The 16,715-nt window shown below is 27.9% G+C and overlaps 1 protein-coding gene across 2 annotated transcripts in view; it reads right to left on the reverse strand.

The window, feature by feature from the left end:
* Positions 1–6,907: 6,907 nt before the first annotated feature.
* The window catches only part of LOC107450889 (neural-cadherin-like), a 301,833-nt gene continuing 292,025 nt past the window's right edge, over positions 6,908–16,715 (reverse strand). The window contains exons 28-36 of one of the 2 annotated variants that reach the window (XM_016066818.4): positions 16,330–16,678; positions 15,020–15,265; positions 13,034–13,214; positions 12,200–12,366; positions 11,818–12,118; positions 11,562–11,742; positions 10,178–10,422; positions 9,382–9,624; positions 6,908–9,049 (exon numbers count right to left, since the gene is read on the reverse strand). In XM_016066818.4, the coding sequence (XP_015922304.1) occupies positions 8,790–9,049; positions 9,382–9,624; positions 10,178–10,422; positions 11,562–11,742; positions 11,818–12,118; positions 12,200–12,366; positions 13,034–13,214; positions 15,020–15,265; positions 16,330–16,678 (2,173 nt within the window). In that variant the 3' untranslated portion in view covers positions 6,908–8,789. 2 annotated transcript variants of the gene reach the window in all.

Raw genomic sequence — 16,715 nt, forward strand, 5'->3', positions numbered from 1 at the left:
CTTAAATAGTGAACTGCAACAAGATAGAAAATTATTTTCGAGTAAAAAAAATACTAAACATATTTATCATAAAGAAAGCAAGTTCCACTGCAACTATATAAATACACTCCCAATTTCTATTTCTTATAATAATTATAAAATTCTTGCATAATAACGCAATTGGGCAACATACATCTAAGTCGTACTAAACAATCAATGCCCGATTGCTAAGTTTTTATTCATTATTGGAACAAATAAAAAATAATATAAAATTTCATTATTAAAACTAACCCTAGTAATTAAAATTTTTCAAGTAAATTTTTAAGAGAAGATAATTAATTTTAAAGTTTCACCTATACAATCAGTCCAATATACATTTATCTTTCTGTTCGTTATTAGTTTATCATTCATTATAAGTTAACCATTACTTGGATTAAAAAATTATAAAATTCATATCTATTTAAATATTCATTACGTATGATGATATCTTTTGTAATTTCCCTGTAAATATATTGCAATAAGTTTTCTATAATGTTTAAACTTTTAATACTGTATTCTATGGTTTTTTTTCTCTGTAAATGTGATCAACTGTCGATTCAGCATTTTTGTTAATAATCGAAATTAAATCAAAGCTTGTTAACCAAATTTAAGTGTAAAATGTGATTTATCTTTCTGCCGTAGCTCATTTGTAAATAATTCCTTTTGAGGATATAAAAAAAATGTTATTGAGGCAAAATTCCAGCATTGTATATATATAATTGAATGATCCACAAACATTCTAAGAAGAAATTTGCATAATTTGAAAATAATAATTAAAATAATGTAATTTGTCCTAAAAAATCCGACTTTACTTAATTTAAACATAAATTTGATTTCTGGAGACGTGATTTTCCTTAACGGGAGAGTAATCTAATCCATAGGAGGTCAAAACTTTAAACCATTGCTTAACTAAAATTTATACTAGTGATTATAGTTTACATTAAGTAAAAATGCAATTTACATACAAATTTGTGAATTATATACACTACCCTACAATATTGGTGGATACACTTTAAATTTTTTAAAAAAATTTTAAGAAATACGTAGAAGATTATTTTGTAACTTTAGAGACAATTAGTTCATGCGATATATAATACGTAGCAATAAAATTTTAGGTTTTCAGAGGTTTCAGGGACCGACAATAAATTATGAAAGAAAACAAGTATTTTTGTACACCCTGTGGCAGAAAATCAAGCTATAAACTTGTAACTTTCGCCGATTTGTTTGGTTGTTACTTGCAATATAGCTGCATAAAATTTCATAAACCGAACTTAAATATTTATGGAGATATGAAAAATCTTTTTTACCTTACGTTTTTTTGCTCTAATTTTAAAATATTTAATAAAATTAATTTTTTTCGAAGCAATTAAAAATTAGTTACAAAATTATTTTTTTATTAAATGACAAAAAAAATCGCTAAAAATTGCGCAAGATGTTAACAGTAATCTTCCGGACACCCAACTGTGGGAAAACAGATGAAAGGAAACATTCTTTTATGGAGGATGAGCCCCCACAATGCCGGTGTCATTTTCAATAAAACGTCTGTAATAAAACAAAATTGAATTTGTGGAAAACCAGTTAAAATTTTGAGCTTTCTTTTAAAAAGTACAAAAACTACTTATAAAATTGCTTGAAACTTTATAAATTTTTAAGGTATTCAAATCAGACTTTTTTCATTAGTTGCCAAATACGATTCACAACCAAATTATAAAAAATATTCTTTACATTTTTTCCGCGCATGCGTATTATAAAAGAATTGCTTTTAAATAGTTATACCAAGCGCAATTTTTTTTCTTCCAATTTTAATACAATTTTGTAATTGTTTTTTAAATGCTCGAAAACTTTTTTTTTAATTTTAATGAATATTTTTAAAGTTATAGCAAAAAAACGTAAGACCAAAAAAATAGCTTTTTTTAAAATAAAAATGTCCATATTTCCATAAATATTTAAGCTAGGTTTAAGAAATTGAACGCAGTTATTACAAATAACAACCAATATAATCGGTATAAGTTACAAGCATATTGCTTGATTTTCTGGCATACGTGATCAAAAATACTTATTTTCTTTCGTAATTTATTGTCGGTCTCTGAAAGTTTTAAACCTTATTGCTAAGTATGAAAAATCGCATTAAGTAATTACCTCTAAAGTTACAAAATAATTCCCTTAAGTATTTCTTGAGAAATTAAAAAAAAAACTGAAAGTGTCTCTTCCATTATTGCAGGATAGTGTATATGTAGCCCTTAAATTATAAGACGTAATAAATTGCTAAAGATTGGCCACTCCTTGTTGAAGTCTAAGTACTTTTTTTCTGGGGCAACAGAATCAATAATCCGTACAAGTAAAAAAGCATAACTTACAAATGATTTTATAACTCGTAAAGGTATTCCTACCCACTTTTTTTTAATCTCAAAAATGCAATTAGTCAACGGTAAAAAGTTAGATTTGCAACACAGTTTCTTGGACTAGAGGCACTATAAGCCTTTCACCAATAAGCACGAGAGCATTGTTAGAGTATGTTCCACTTATAGATGCATTGCACCGCGAAAAGCTGGACTTCTTTCTGTCAGATGAGAATCGGAACATTTTCGCAATGAGTGCCTTCGAGTCTTATTTAGCCCAAATATTAAGAGGATTGTGGACTCACGTTAAGACCAACAGATTTAACAGATTCAGGATATCACATAGATTAAGAAGACTTAACTAAAACGTTTTATGTTATAGTGCATTAAAGGAATTAAATATGAATGATTCTTTAATCAAGTTGTTAAATTAATGAGTTTCAGTTCGGAAACCAGCGTCAAATTATTTCATTAATTTAAGGAACTTTTAAATCTGAAAATATAACGCTTTGCAACCTGCATTTTTGCTCAATATTATTGTTATAAATGCCATTCTTCGATAAATGTATGCCAACTGAAATGCTAACCTACTACTTAATCTTAAATGAATTTGAGATCCAATTTGAGCTTGTATTAATGATGGAGAGTGGGTTTAAAAATTAAGAAAGTGATAAAAATTTCGTTTTTTCTCCCCCCCATTGTTTATTTGACTATTCATATCTAGCTACCATAAAACAGCGAAAATATTTAAAGCATTCGTTTTTAATAATAAACTGAAAGGTAGAAACAGTTTAATCTCGGCTGATTTTTACTTTTTATTAGTTACCATTTTTTTTTATTAACATTTTTAGGTGCACGCTTTATCACAGCTTGGCTAGACTGTTTTCATTATCAATTTAATAAATGTTTCAATTACGGAACTATGGTTTAATTTATGTATACTTAATTATTTGAAGTTCATATAAGTAATTCAAAAGCAATATTTCATGCTTATACAATGAAGAAAAAATACATCTTATTAAAAAAAAACCCCTACTAATCCCAAAAAATTCTCTCTGGGACTGAGGAGCTTTAAATGATAATTTATCATTAATTAAAGGCATGTATCAAGTAGCGTGCACAATATTTTTTACAATGTTTATTTTAGCGTATTAATAATGAAAAACGTGTTAAATAAGTGGTAAAGAACAATTAATCACGATTAGAGAAAGGATATAAAACATTCTTATAAGAGGAAATAAAATTGTATAATAAAAAAAACAAAATAATGTTCCTTTAAGCATCAATTTTAAGAAAAGAACATCTTACGTCGCATACCTAATATTTTTCCAATTTCTTAATAAGAAAAGCCAATGCGCTAAATATTATTTCATGCGATTCTATAAAAGGAATTTGTTCATAGCCTTAACTCAAGATAGATGTCACTTTAAAGCAACATTCTCTTTTTTTTTCTCATCATTAATAATCCAACATATGGTAATGTGTAATTTAAAGAGGAGTTATTTGGCAATAACCAACTTCATTTCAGTTGGTAAGAACCTATCTTTATTTCTGTATAAACAAGATGTACTGCATGTTTTTGTGAAATCGATGGTATACCTTATTAAAAATTGTTGCTAGTTTCAAAAGTTTTATCAATAAAGATATCATCCATTGAATTATTAATATAATTTTAGATGATATTAATGTATTGAAATGAAATAAATTTTATTTCATGTCGTAGTTAAAGCAATGTATATATAATAAACTTGTAAAAAAATTTTCTCTCTTATCATTTTAATTTATAGTTTTGATTTGCGTTCTATTCATTTTTAACACATCTTATTTCAAGAGCACTTTTATTTTTTTATGAGGTTACAATTTTATTAATGTTAGAAATTTAATGAAGTGTAGGGTGTTTATAACTATTGATCTTAATATATACCTACATATTTTTATTGAGGCTATGCATGAATTAAATATGACGCAAAAACTTGTTGCTGTTATAGCCTCGATTCTTAATATAACTGATATATATACCAGCTGAAAGTCAATAGGAAGGAGAACACAGGCTTCAACTTAGCACTTGAAAATGTAATTAGAGATTAGGGATCAATACCAGAGGAACAAATTTTAATAAGTCAATTCATATTTCGGACTGTGGTGATAACATTTGCTTAGAGGACCGCACCTTACAGGCTTTCAAACAAGCATTTACGGCCTTGAAGAAAAATGCAATAATTAATTTGTCAGTAAATGAAAGCAAAACAAAATACTTGCCTCGTTTAAAGTCCAATCCACAAATTATCCACTCGAAAATCGAAACTTATGAATTTGAAAAGCTTTCAGGTCATAATTATTTAGGAGTGGAAATAAACAACAATACTCCAATCCCTGAAGTACACAAAAAAATACTTAAAATCAGACTCTCTTAAAAATGAGAACTAAACTGCTTCTTAACAAGAATCTTAAAAGATCTATACTGACATATGAATCAGAGGTTTGAGCATTGACTACACACACATATATATTTTTAAAAAAATAAAGAGTAAAACGTACAAGTACAAAATAAAAAAAGTAACAATTTTAAAAGAAATCGAAAATTCAAAGCAACCTTAACTTTTTATTAAAATGTATAAAACTTTAAAATGCATGAAAATAATACAAACTTCATTGAAATAGTGAACATTGCAAATATGCAGAAACCAAACCAGAAATCAAAATTTTCTCATGAAATAGTGAACATTGCAAATATGCAGAAACCAAACCAGATATAAAAATTTTCTCATGAAATTTCAATGCTTAGAAACATTTGAAATTTCAACATTAGTTACTGTTTTCATTAAGGTAGGTATTAAATTTCAATAGCAATAGAAAGAACGAGATAATATTTAAGTATATTTATTTTTGATTTCTAAATGCCCATATTTGAAAATGATTTGTCATAAAGATAATTGCTTGATTGGATAAAATTTTTGAGCCAAATTGATGATTAAAATCCCAAAATTCATGATGTTCTAGTAACCAAGGATATGCACAGAAATTTTTTCAGTGAGATTGCAAACAGTAAAAAATTCATTAGAATAATAAAAAATCATATTTTTATTATCCTAAATTTTCAAATACAATTTCAATAATTTGCTCAAATCTCCTAAACCAAAGGTTTTTAGTATGAAGTTCAGTTTTTTGATATTATTTAAACTTATTATTAAAAGAATAAAGAAAAATTATAATACTTTAAACCAAATATAGTATACAAATTGAAAAAGATTTTTTTTATATGGTTGTATTGATTAAACACTCATATATGTTGTTTATGGTACAGGGGTCATTGTGAGCCCAACTCAAAAATCCTGAAAATTTCTTGAGTAAAATCATTAATGAAGTATTTCAAAAAATTAACGTCTTTATAAATTTAAATCATTGATATTTTCAAAACATGAAATTCTAAATAAATTATATACAGCCTAATTTAAATGAATAATTATGTATAAGTTTACTTTTATCTCTAATCACATTTATTATTCTACCAGAAAAAATATTTACAAATGAAAGAGATTTCAAGTATAAATTCTAGTTCTAATAATTTTAAATAAAATATACAAGAGTTTTATACATAAATGGTATCAGTAATTTCTTAAAACTTCTGGACCTTGGATTTCCAGAAAAGCAACATTTAAAAATCATGAAATATAATTTTTAATTTATTAGATTTTAAGGGAGGGGGACATGAATGTTTCTTTTTGATCCCCCCATTGATGCAATACCACAGTTAGTAGTAACAAATTTTAATATATCTGAAGAAATAAAAAAATTGGCTTTCATCCTTTTCTTTTTTAAATTCAAAATGTTAAGACAGTAACTACATAATCTTTTAAACGTGCAACTTACATTGTTTGATTGCTTTAAATTAGTTGTTGAGAAAGGCAGAGGCGTCTCCTTTTCAAAAATTTTTATTAGTATTTATTACAGGGATTCCTCTGTGGAGGGATGTGTTTTTTTCTTCGTTCTCGCCAATTTGCAATAGGGGTCAAATCTATTCTAACAGATTCGGAAAACGTTTCTTCAGTGATTTTCAGAACTGATTAAATGGAAGTTAAACAAGCATATCCAAAGATAAGTTTGGAGACAGATGTCAGACACCACATGACCATCGCCTTTCAAGATTCGGATTTCTTACCAAAATTGTTATTTTTTCCGGCCAGTTAATGGGTTTCACGGTCACTTTTAATAAAAGGCCCCTTTTGTAATAAGGAGACAAAGATGTTTGGTGGCCTTGATTTTTAACATAAGGTGTTGGAAGATAAAATAGAAATTTGTCTGAAGGAAAACATTCAAAGATTTCAAAAAAAAAAAAAAATTTTTTTTTGAGGGAAATTTTTTAAATCTTTCAGAAAAGAGTAACAATTTCTTTCAACGCTTTTATTGCAAATACTTGTACCTCTTTTCAAAAAAGTAATGAAAAAATAAGTAAAAGTATGAACTTTTTAATTTTTACTTTCGTTACTTGTAACGAAAGTAAAATTATAGCCAAATATATATATGAATCTTTGAGTCAATTAAAAAAGCTATTTGTATTGACAATATTTTTATTATTTCATAAAAGTTTAAAAAAAGATACAAAGTAAAATCAAAACTACATATGGAAAAAGAGCTGCATCCATTTTAGATGATTGAAATTTACATAACATGAAAACAAACACATTTATTACAAGTGATAAATAACAAATGCAAAGAATCATATGGAAGATTTTCATACCGAGATAAAAGTAGAGATAGTATGAATATTCGAGACCAATAAACTTGGTAAATAAAGAGTAATTTTTTTTTTAACATTTCTTCAGAATCAAAAATTTACAAAATTACGTAATATGCATCTTACTCTTTTCTTATAACAATCTTTTTCATTTTTCTAACAATCATATTTTTTTTAAAGCTATCTCAACTTTAACTCAGTCGGAATGTTATCAGTAACTTCTCCCAAGTCAAGAATTACTCATAAAAATAGATAATTCAAGTAATTAGCAAGCATAGAAATTGAACAAACAAGATATATTTAGAAATTATTAAAACTAATTATGTATCATTAACACAAAGAAAATATCAAGTTTATTTTATTGTAATTACTTCATTTTTTAAAAAACAAGTTAAATGGCCATAAACAAATAAATTTACGAGGAGTCTGAAACAGTAAAAAAAAAAAGAGCTCATTTTTTATTAAACATCATGGTTTACATAAACTGTGCATATTTTATATCTTAATTTAAGAAACACTGTACAGGTGAAATATATTATTCAACAGTAGGCTGTAGCCATAAGGTGTGCTATAAGAATTCTACTGTATGCCAATAGCACCTTTTCATTTAAGATATGACAAAATATAAAGTAGTAAATTCATAAAAAATGGCTAAATGAAACACAAATTAAGGAATGTAAAAAAAATGAACATTGGATTATAACTAATCAAAGTTAATTCAATAGAAAATGATAACAAATTATTTAATTTTAATTATTTCTGAAGAGATAGTCCTAATTAATGTTACTTTTTCTATATTTAAATATTTGAATGATTGAACAAGGTAATGATTTCAGAAACAGATGGACGGATGTTCAGTATTTAAGTGCAGCAATAAAGTATTAAAACAAAGCTTAAAAACAACGCTAAAAATTGTCATTAAAAAAAGGTGCAAGGGCTTGTAAATAGTAAGATAAAAAAAAAAGAAGCATATAAATATGATATAACTCTTTTGGCTTTTTAGACATAAATATATACCACTTTACACAATTATGTAAAACAAAGTGACAAAATTACATAAACAGATGCTGTGGCACTTCCTAAAAAAATCTAAAAACGCACTCAATATAAAAAAAAAAGATACTTAAATAAAAACAACACCACGCTATGATTATCAATGAAATGCTTGACACAATGATGAATATAATAAAGCTGCAATATTTTTTTTTCATACCTTACTTTTAACCAGCAAAGAAAGATTAAAGTTGAGAGTGACACATTGTTTGGTTCAAAGTATACATCTATACATTAATGTTGGCAGCATCTGCATACTTTAAACCTACATTTTATGGCATCATCAATGAATTATGATAAAAATATGATGAAGATAAGTTCAGTGACACTATTCCACGTGATTAAAAAATAAAACATGAGGAATTGAACACTGAATAAGGCATCACAGAGGAAAGGCTTTTTAAATAGTTGCCAACTGTCCAGTCCAGTACAATAAAATGATAGCAGGGCAAATGGATTCCAACAGTTCAGAACTCAAAAACTCACATGTTGAAAATTCTTCCAAATATTTTTTTTTTAAGAAAAGAAAGAAATAGAATGACAAATCTTAATGAATACAAAGCCCAATGGTTATCACTTCATTTATAATGTCTACGCATGAGGAAGATGTTTGTGGCAACTGATTTATGTACCATTTCTCTTAATCATTCTTCTTCACTTTCACCTTGGCCGTACATGTCGGCCAGTTTCTGGAAGCGGGGTCCCCAGCCGTTGAGATACTCGAAATCGTGGTCATTGTCATCGTAGCAGGATGCCAAAGAGCTCAGAGAACCAGCTGAGCTTCCACCTCCCTCATAAGCGTAATTACGAAGGTCATCAAATGGAGGAACGTTAATGTCCGTATCGGCCTTGTCCTGATGGTCCCGAATGAAATCTCCTACATCTGGCTGTACACCTGGTTGGGCTGAAAATTTCAAAACAATTCAATTATTCTCTATAAGGCTATTTAATTAGAGTTTAGAGCTATAAATAATAACTTAGAAGGTAAAAATGTTAAATTTTTTTAGGAATAATTATTCTATCTCTACTTAAATTGGAGCTTTGAGAGATCAATAGTAAATTTAAGACCATATAAAGAAATGTTTAAAGTTTTTTAAGTGACATAAAAACATATTTTTATCATAATCATGAATTTAATAAGATGGTAAATTTATATAAGAATATTCAGAAAAAAAATTTGCAAATCAATTTCCACCTTTAGTTCTTTAAAAAATACAAAGATGGAAAATTGCTTACCCTGCCACTGGTGAGGTTCTCTAATAGGTCCCTTCTCTGGTCCAGATTTAGCACCAATTGGAGATCCATAGCCATCAATAGGAATCTGTAGTGTCTTAATGTCATATGCATTCATGTCATCCTCCCCGCCACCTTCATCATCATACACAATGATATTCTCTCGAACATCATCAATGATGTCTTTCTGGTCATACGGTTTGGGAGATCGAAAACGTGAATAAGCCATAACAACGAGTGCCAGGACTAAGAAAACAAAGAATATTTATACAATACAAAAATCAGGCTAATATTTGTTTAGTATAAACTAAATCACATAAGTGAATTGATATATGTAAAGAAAAGACATTACATATGGAGTGGAATATAGAGTTTATTGGAACAAGAGTAACAATTACCTAGATTGCAAGAAATCTAAATAATATTACATACACAAGGTAACAAAATTGTTAAACAAAATTGTTGCTTTATAGAAGTCAAACAACAGGAAAAAGAAAAACAGAAGAGGAAATATCACCTGAGTAAAAAGTTATCCAGAAATATTAATTTTCATTTCAAGATAATTTTACGCAAATTTTAAATAAACCTTTACATTTTAATTACTACAAAAGAATTAATAGTGATCAAAAAAGGATTCAGTATTTTTGAAGTAAGACAAGAAAACTTTTAGGGTTTGTTTTTAAGCAGGTCTTGAGACAGGGCTATTATTTTATCCCCTATCTACAGCCTTATTTGGCAATTAAAATAGAGAAATGAAGCTTCTCTTTTGAGTCTAAGGATATAAATAAATGAAACTTACTTAGAACTGCAAAAATGCAGAAAATAATTAGAGCCATAGCAGCAACACTGAGCTGCATTTTCTTCTCTTCCCGAACTGCATTGCAATGCATTCCAAAGTAACCAGCACCACAAATACATTCATATCCTTGACCATCAGGAAGATTGACACAGGTACCACCATTGAGACAAGGCTGTTGTGACACACATTCATCATCATCAATGCAATCCTTCCTATCAGGTGTTACAATGAAACCTTTGGGGCATCTACAAAAAGAATGTCCAATTTAATGGCATCTATAGCGATTGAACATGAAAAATCTGTGTTAAATTTCGCCCGACAACTTTAGGATCAAATATTAAGCATGAGCTAATATGTTAATAAAATAAATTTTATAGCTATTTAAAACAAATTTTTATACAATAGCTTTCCCTTGTTTTAATAAACATAAACTGCTTTATTAAAGTAAAAAAGATTGTGAATCAGCAAAAATGTTTTCTGTCATTTTAGAAAGTTTAAAAAAAAAAAAAAATTTCTTTGGTGAATTTAACGCCAACATTTCGTTTTTCCTGAACACTTCTAAAGTTTTATACCAATTATCATACATTAAGTCAGTGGATCCCAGTTTTTTTCGGTTATGGAACCCTAAGTAATCAACCTCCTTTCAGATGATTCTTAACTTCATAAATAAAGTTCATTAAGGTAATTATGTCTGTTATAAGCTATAAAAAACTATTTTTAAAATATTTAATTAGAGGAATAAAGATTTCACATCGTTTTACCATTAATAATCTGAAATTAGGTTTTATTTCTGACAGTTAAAGTTGCAGTCCTTGTTCTATATCCAGTCTAGTTATGAATTTATTTTGAGTTCATGTTACACAAATGAATAAAGTAAGTGGAACTATGATTTACTTCGAGATAAAAACTGCTGTTGAAAATGGCTATAAAGGGAAACATATTTCTTTATTAAAGAATTATTTTATTTTGTTTTGAAAAGTGCGATAGGAAATACTAATGCAATATTTTATAAATGCTAGTTCTTTTCATAATTTGTTCATTATATGATTATTAGAAATGTTATTCTTTTAAAAAAAGATCATTTTTCATTTCATTGGCATTTTACTCTAAATAATTTTATGAAGAAAACTGAAAGATTAAATAAATTATGAAATATACATTTTAGCTAAATAAAATCTGAGATTTTAAATATCATCACTGGTTATAAAAAGTTCTAACTTGCGGAACTGCTTTCACTCTTCCATGGAACCCTAGGTTTTTGAGTAACACTATTTGGGAACTGCTGCATAAAACTATCATTAGGCCTATCTACATTTTCATACTTTTTTGACATTTATTATCACATAGAATTGAAAATAAAATAAAAATAAGTTTCATTACTTACGTGCACTCATAAATCATCCACAAATCCACACATACAAAGGGTGGTGGGCAGTATACACCAAGACAAGGGTTATTGGATGGACATCCAGATTTCACATTTTGAGAATCTAAAACAATGGCACTTTGAGAACCATTTTCCATGGGTAAATACCTAGAATCCAATCTTATATCATCCAAGCAACCTACAAAACAATTGATATATTTAAGCAAAAAGTTCAATAACTAATAAATAAAACATGCTAAAACACCATATTCACCTTCTTGGAAATCATTATCCACAATGGTAACACCAGGAGCAAGATACTGAACATCTCCGCCAGCTATGACATTTTGCTTCTCAATAACCAACTCTTGATGGAAACCTTGGTAACCCAAAAGTTCGCTATAGCGTCTGCCACCACCACCATCGAGTGATATACTGGCCGTACTACCAAATCGCTGTACTTTAACAGAGTGCCACTGGCCATCACTGACACTGACATCTGGCAACCACAGCTCTTGTTCTTGTGATTTGTAATGATTTAGATTGAAGCGGAATCTAAGAGTTCTGTTCCGTATCTAAAGTGAAAAGTAATTAAGCATTAAACAAAAAAGATGCAGATAAACAACATAAAACACACAAATTTAAAGTATGCTTACTTCTAGTACTAGATATTCACGACCGTGCTTGCTTGTTGCTCTGAATAATTCTCCTTGCTTTTGCCTCGTTCTGAAACTCAGTCGAATTTCATTAGAGTATTCCCCAGGATTGAATGTCAAAGCATAGCGGATGTAACTGTTTTGCTCAAACATTTTTTCTTGAGTTTCTAAAAAATGATGAAGTTCTTTTTAGTACTAATAATAGGTACCTATTTAATTACAATTTCATATTTATTTAAAATATTAAAGCCATAATGATGGAGAACTCACATTTGTGTTTTGATAATGATGGTTAGATGACTTAAATGTTAAAAAATTATTTGAACTTAGTAAATGAAAAAATTATAATAATAGTAAATAATTATGAAAAAAAAAGAAATTGAAAGTGAATTATTTCACACAGAATCTTTCAAACATAGAATTCTTGATAAAATAGCTAAGTTTAAAAAATATTTGTGATAATACCAGGTTTCACAGTTTAGCATGTGTATTGCAAATCCCAATATAATGAGATTCTGGGTAAAAAGAGTTTTTTTTTTTTTTTTTTTAATAAATTCTTTATTTTGATGTTAAAAAAAAGCAAATATAAAACTTTGTTGTTAAGGCATAACTTGGATGCAACAAGGAATCAATTGTGTTAAACATTTTTTTTAGTATCTTCGGTGGATTATTTTTCAGTAATTTCCCTTCACTCAGGTAGAGAGTCAGGCAAGTCTATTGATTTAATGAGTTAATTGCCTTGCTTTTTGCATTAAATGAGTTTAACAGAATTTACAATGATAAACTATTTATGAATTTGACAATTATTCTAAAAAATAATGAAATATTTCTTACTTATATTGCAACGTTCTCCATGATAACCAGGAAAACATACACATTTTGCAGAAGTGTAATTACCCACACATGTGCCATGCTTACAGAACCTTTCAACTTGATTGATATAACAATTTTCTTCAGCAGGTGGGCATCCCATAGTACTATCTTGAGATTCGCCAACATTAGCCAAGTCGTACATCTGTTAAGAAAAGATAATAGTTTTAAATGATAAATGTTCATACATGTTTTTAAAAAAATATAAAAAATGAAGTTTATAGAACTATTTACAAAATCAATAGTATTTTTACAAGGATGTTAAGATTCACCGAGCAGTCCTACGAAATACTAAGTGTGATAAGAATAAGCATTTGTATAGTTTGGAAAAATCAACAAGAGAAATTATAGAATGATCAATTAAAAAAAATTACATTTATTAATGAAAACTACCAATTTACAATTCAGTTGAATAAAAATTTTTTAACAAACTAACCCCTGAACAAGATTTCAGTAGTATCCATGAAAACTTTTTTAAGTTTTCAAGCCTATTCAGTTGTTTCACAACAAAATGGGTATCGGCAAATTTAAGACTTCATATAATAATAAACAAAAAAAAAAAAAAAAAAAAAATTTAAAATAAGTAATTTGTTCACATTTTGTGTGGCTTAAAAATATAAACATTTTAAAAACTATGTGGAAACTTCTGATAACAAGATAAATGTACAGCCAAAAAATGACAATTTACTGTAACAAATGTCAAAAAATGAACAGAAATGACATGGATTTATGACAGAATAATGGGCTTACTCAAGTCTGAAATTGGTGCATAATGACGTCATATAAGAAAAAATCAGAATTTGAAAAATAACTATGAAATGGGGGAAAAAAATGAGTAGCTATCTAAAAATATTGGAAAATAACACTGGTTTACTACAATTGAGTTGTGAATCAAGTGTGTCAAAAGTGATTATTTAAATCAATATTAGAGTGTGAAATTAATATCTTTAATAAAAAATTGGACTACGAAAAACCAGGTGGAAATGATAAAAAAAATTATTACAGGAACATGTAAATTAATGGCCTAATCAAAGGACTATCGTATATCGGTGTTTGATAGACTCACAGGAAATGGCAAAAAAAAAAGTACTTGGCAAATAATGATCGAAAAATGAAGTAAATTTACAATAGAATAGTCATGAAGAGGGAACATCAAAAAGAATAATAATTTATGTTTGAAAAACCAGTTTTATAATAATATTACATAAAATATATTAAAATTGAAAAAACCATGATTAATTGCTAGAAAAAACTATCGAAAACAGACTTTTCAGTAGAATGGGTTTCCATAGCCCAAAGTAACTGGTGACATTGCATAAAAACTACGATGAATCCTGTCTTGGTCTTGGAAATTTACATCAAACAAAATGTATTGTTTTTTCCCTTAAACTTTACAATTTATATTTTCCCCTAGTTTTAGAAAATTTCCATTAAATTATTGTAAAATATATATATATTTAGTTATAAAACTATGCAACATTTCACATTTTTTTATCATTCTGGATAGTTAAGGAAGCTATTCTTGAAATTTCAATCCAAGAGAATATTAAGCACAACATTATTAACTCAAAATAAAAGTTTCAGAAACAAGATAATAGATCCCAAAACCATATTAACTTGCTAATTTAAATAAAAAAAATTATTGAAAAAAAAATGGTATTTCATTTACATTGTTCATTAAAAGAAATTTTTTTAAAAGTTTATTCAGCATAAGAAAACATAAAATGCCAGGGAAATATTCTTTTAAAATTAATTAAAATACTCCATTTTATATTTAAATGACATTCCAGAATACCTTTCTTTTATTTAATGATAAGAAAAAGAGAAGAAAATTTAACAGAAATATGTTTCCAATTAAGATTATTTGTATAACAAATCCTCACAAAATTATTCAATAAAATATGATATAAAATAGTGAAAAATAAATGCACTTAATATTGTGAGACTTACTTCACTATTATGGATGACATTTTTAATGCAACCATTAAATCCTTTCCGTGTGTGAGCAAAGTTCCATTTGTAGGAGGAAAGTACCGGATGATTGACACCACCTAACTGCAGGGGCCCATTAACATTTAAAAATTCATTGAAAGGCTTAATAGCTGCAGTGCCTTCACACATAGCATGGTTAGACACAGGAGGATCAACATCTTGATTTCTAGCAGACATGCAGTTATCTACAACCATTCTCACCGTCTAAAAAGAAGTCATTTTTTTAATCAATAAACAATTTTTTTAAAAAAAAGTTATGTTTAATCATTGTGAAACTTAGCAATTCTTAATTTCTAAATGGTTCCATAGAGCAACTTACCATGGCTCTATAGAATAAACATTAATAAACAGAAAAATTGTATACAGGAAAAATACCCTAATAAAAATGGACTGTTTTGAAAAAATGATACAAGAGCAAGCTTTTCCTATAAATTATGAATGGGTCCTGTATAAGATAAAGTAGAGTAGCACTGAGTTATCTTTAACTTATGGCAAGGAAAAAGTGTGAGATTTTCAAACATGCAAAATATGAAAGGTCAAAGTAAAGTAATAAAAAGTACAAGTTAAGACAAATTCCTTATAAGAAGAGGAAAACCTAAGAAACATTCATTAAGCTACTCATTAGGAGTCATGGCAAGCGTGAAACTGTTTTAACATAATTTGAAATGAATTCTTAGAAAATAAAGTAAGAAACTATAGTACGTGAATTAAGGAACAAAACATGCATGCTCTAAATAATATTTGTCACATTGTGTAGTTATTTTTAAAAATGAATATTACAATAAATTACAATGCTTGCTTTATAATTTTTTTTTTCCTACAAGGGTATTCCCACACTTTAAAATTTTTGTTCCACTTTAGTAAAATTTTTTTTAGCAAGAAAGAAAAACCATAGTCTGAAAATACAAGAGTTGAAACTAACAGAGAACTGTGATAGTTTATATGATTTTCAGTCTCACGAAAATTGTTTACTAAAATCTTCTGGGACTGATGTCACCCATCTTTTTTAATAGTATATCTATATATCACAAATATATACCTTATAAAAATTGCACATTGCATTTACAAAGAGAAGTTGAAAATATTAAATGGACAAAATAACCAAGAATATCAGGATGACAACAATGCAATTTTAAAAAATTTAAACTAAAAAAAAGAAGAAAAAAAAAAAACTGAAAAATGGTCATATTGACCCTAGTTGCTTGTACATTAAGGAATTTGTAAATAGAAATAAAATATAAATACATATATATTTAGTTGAACCTCACCTCTCTATCCCAAAATACATCTAGTTGATGCCAGCCTCCATCACTTAAACTTGATCCTGTATCAATAATTATTTCCGTGGTTCCAGAACCAAAATCGATGAGGAGTCTAGGTTTACCATTCTGAAGCTCCAGAGAAAAGAAATCCTGGACAATTTTTTCATTGGAGTCTGCTTCAGATATAGGGCCATTGTACAACAAAAGTCCATTTTGACTCTGAGTCATAAATTCTAACTTAAAGTGTGAGGTTTCACATTGCTGAAGAGGTGGGAACCAAGCAAAACCATCTCCACCAAAATGGCGAGTGGTCTTTTGGCACTGGGGTCCATTAAATCCTTCACTACAGGTACAGCTACAAAATAATGAATATTAATTAGAAAAATGAATTT

Source organism: Parasteatoda tepidariorum, chromosome 3 (genome assembly GCF_982258835.1).
Source record: "Parasteatoda tepidariorum strain Cologne lab strain chromosome 3, Ptep-v5.0, whole genome shotgun sequence".
Classification (NCBI taxonomy): Eukaryota; Metazoa; Arthropoda; class Arachnida; order Araneae; family Theridiidae; genus Parasteatoda; species Parasteatoda tepidariorum.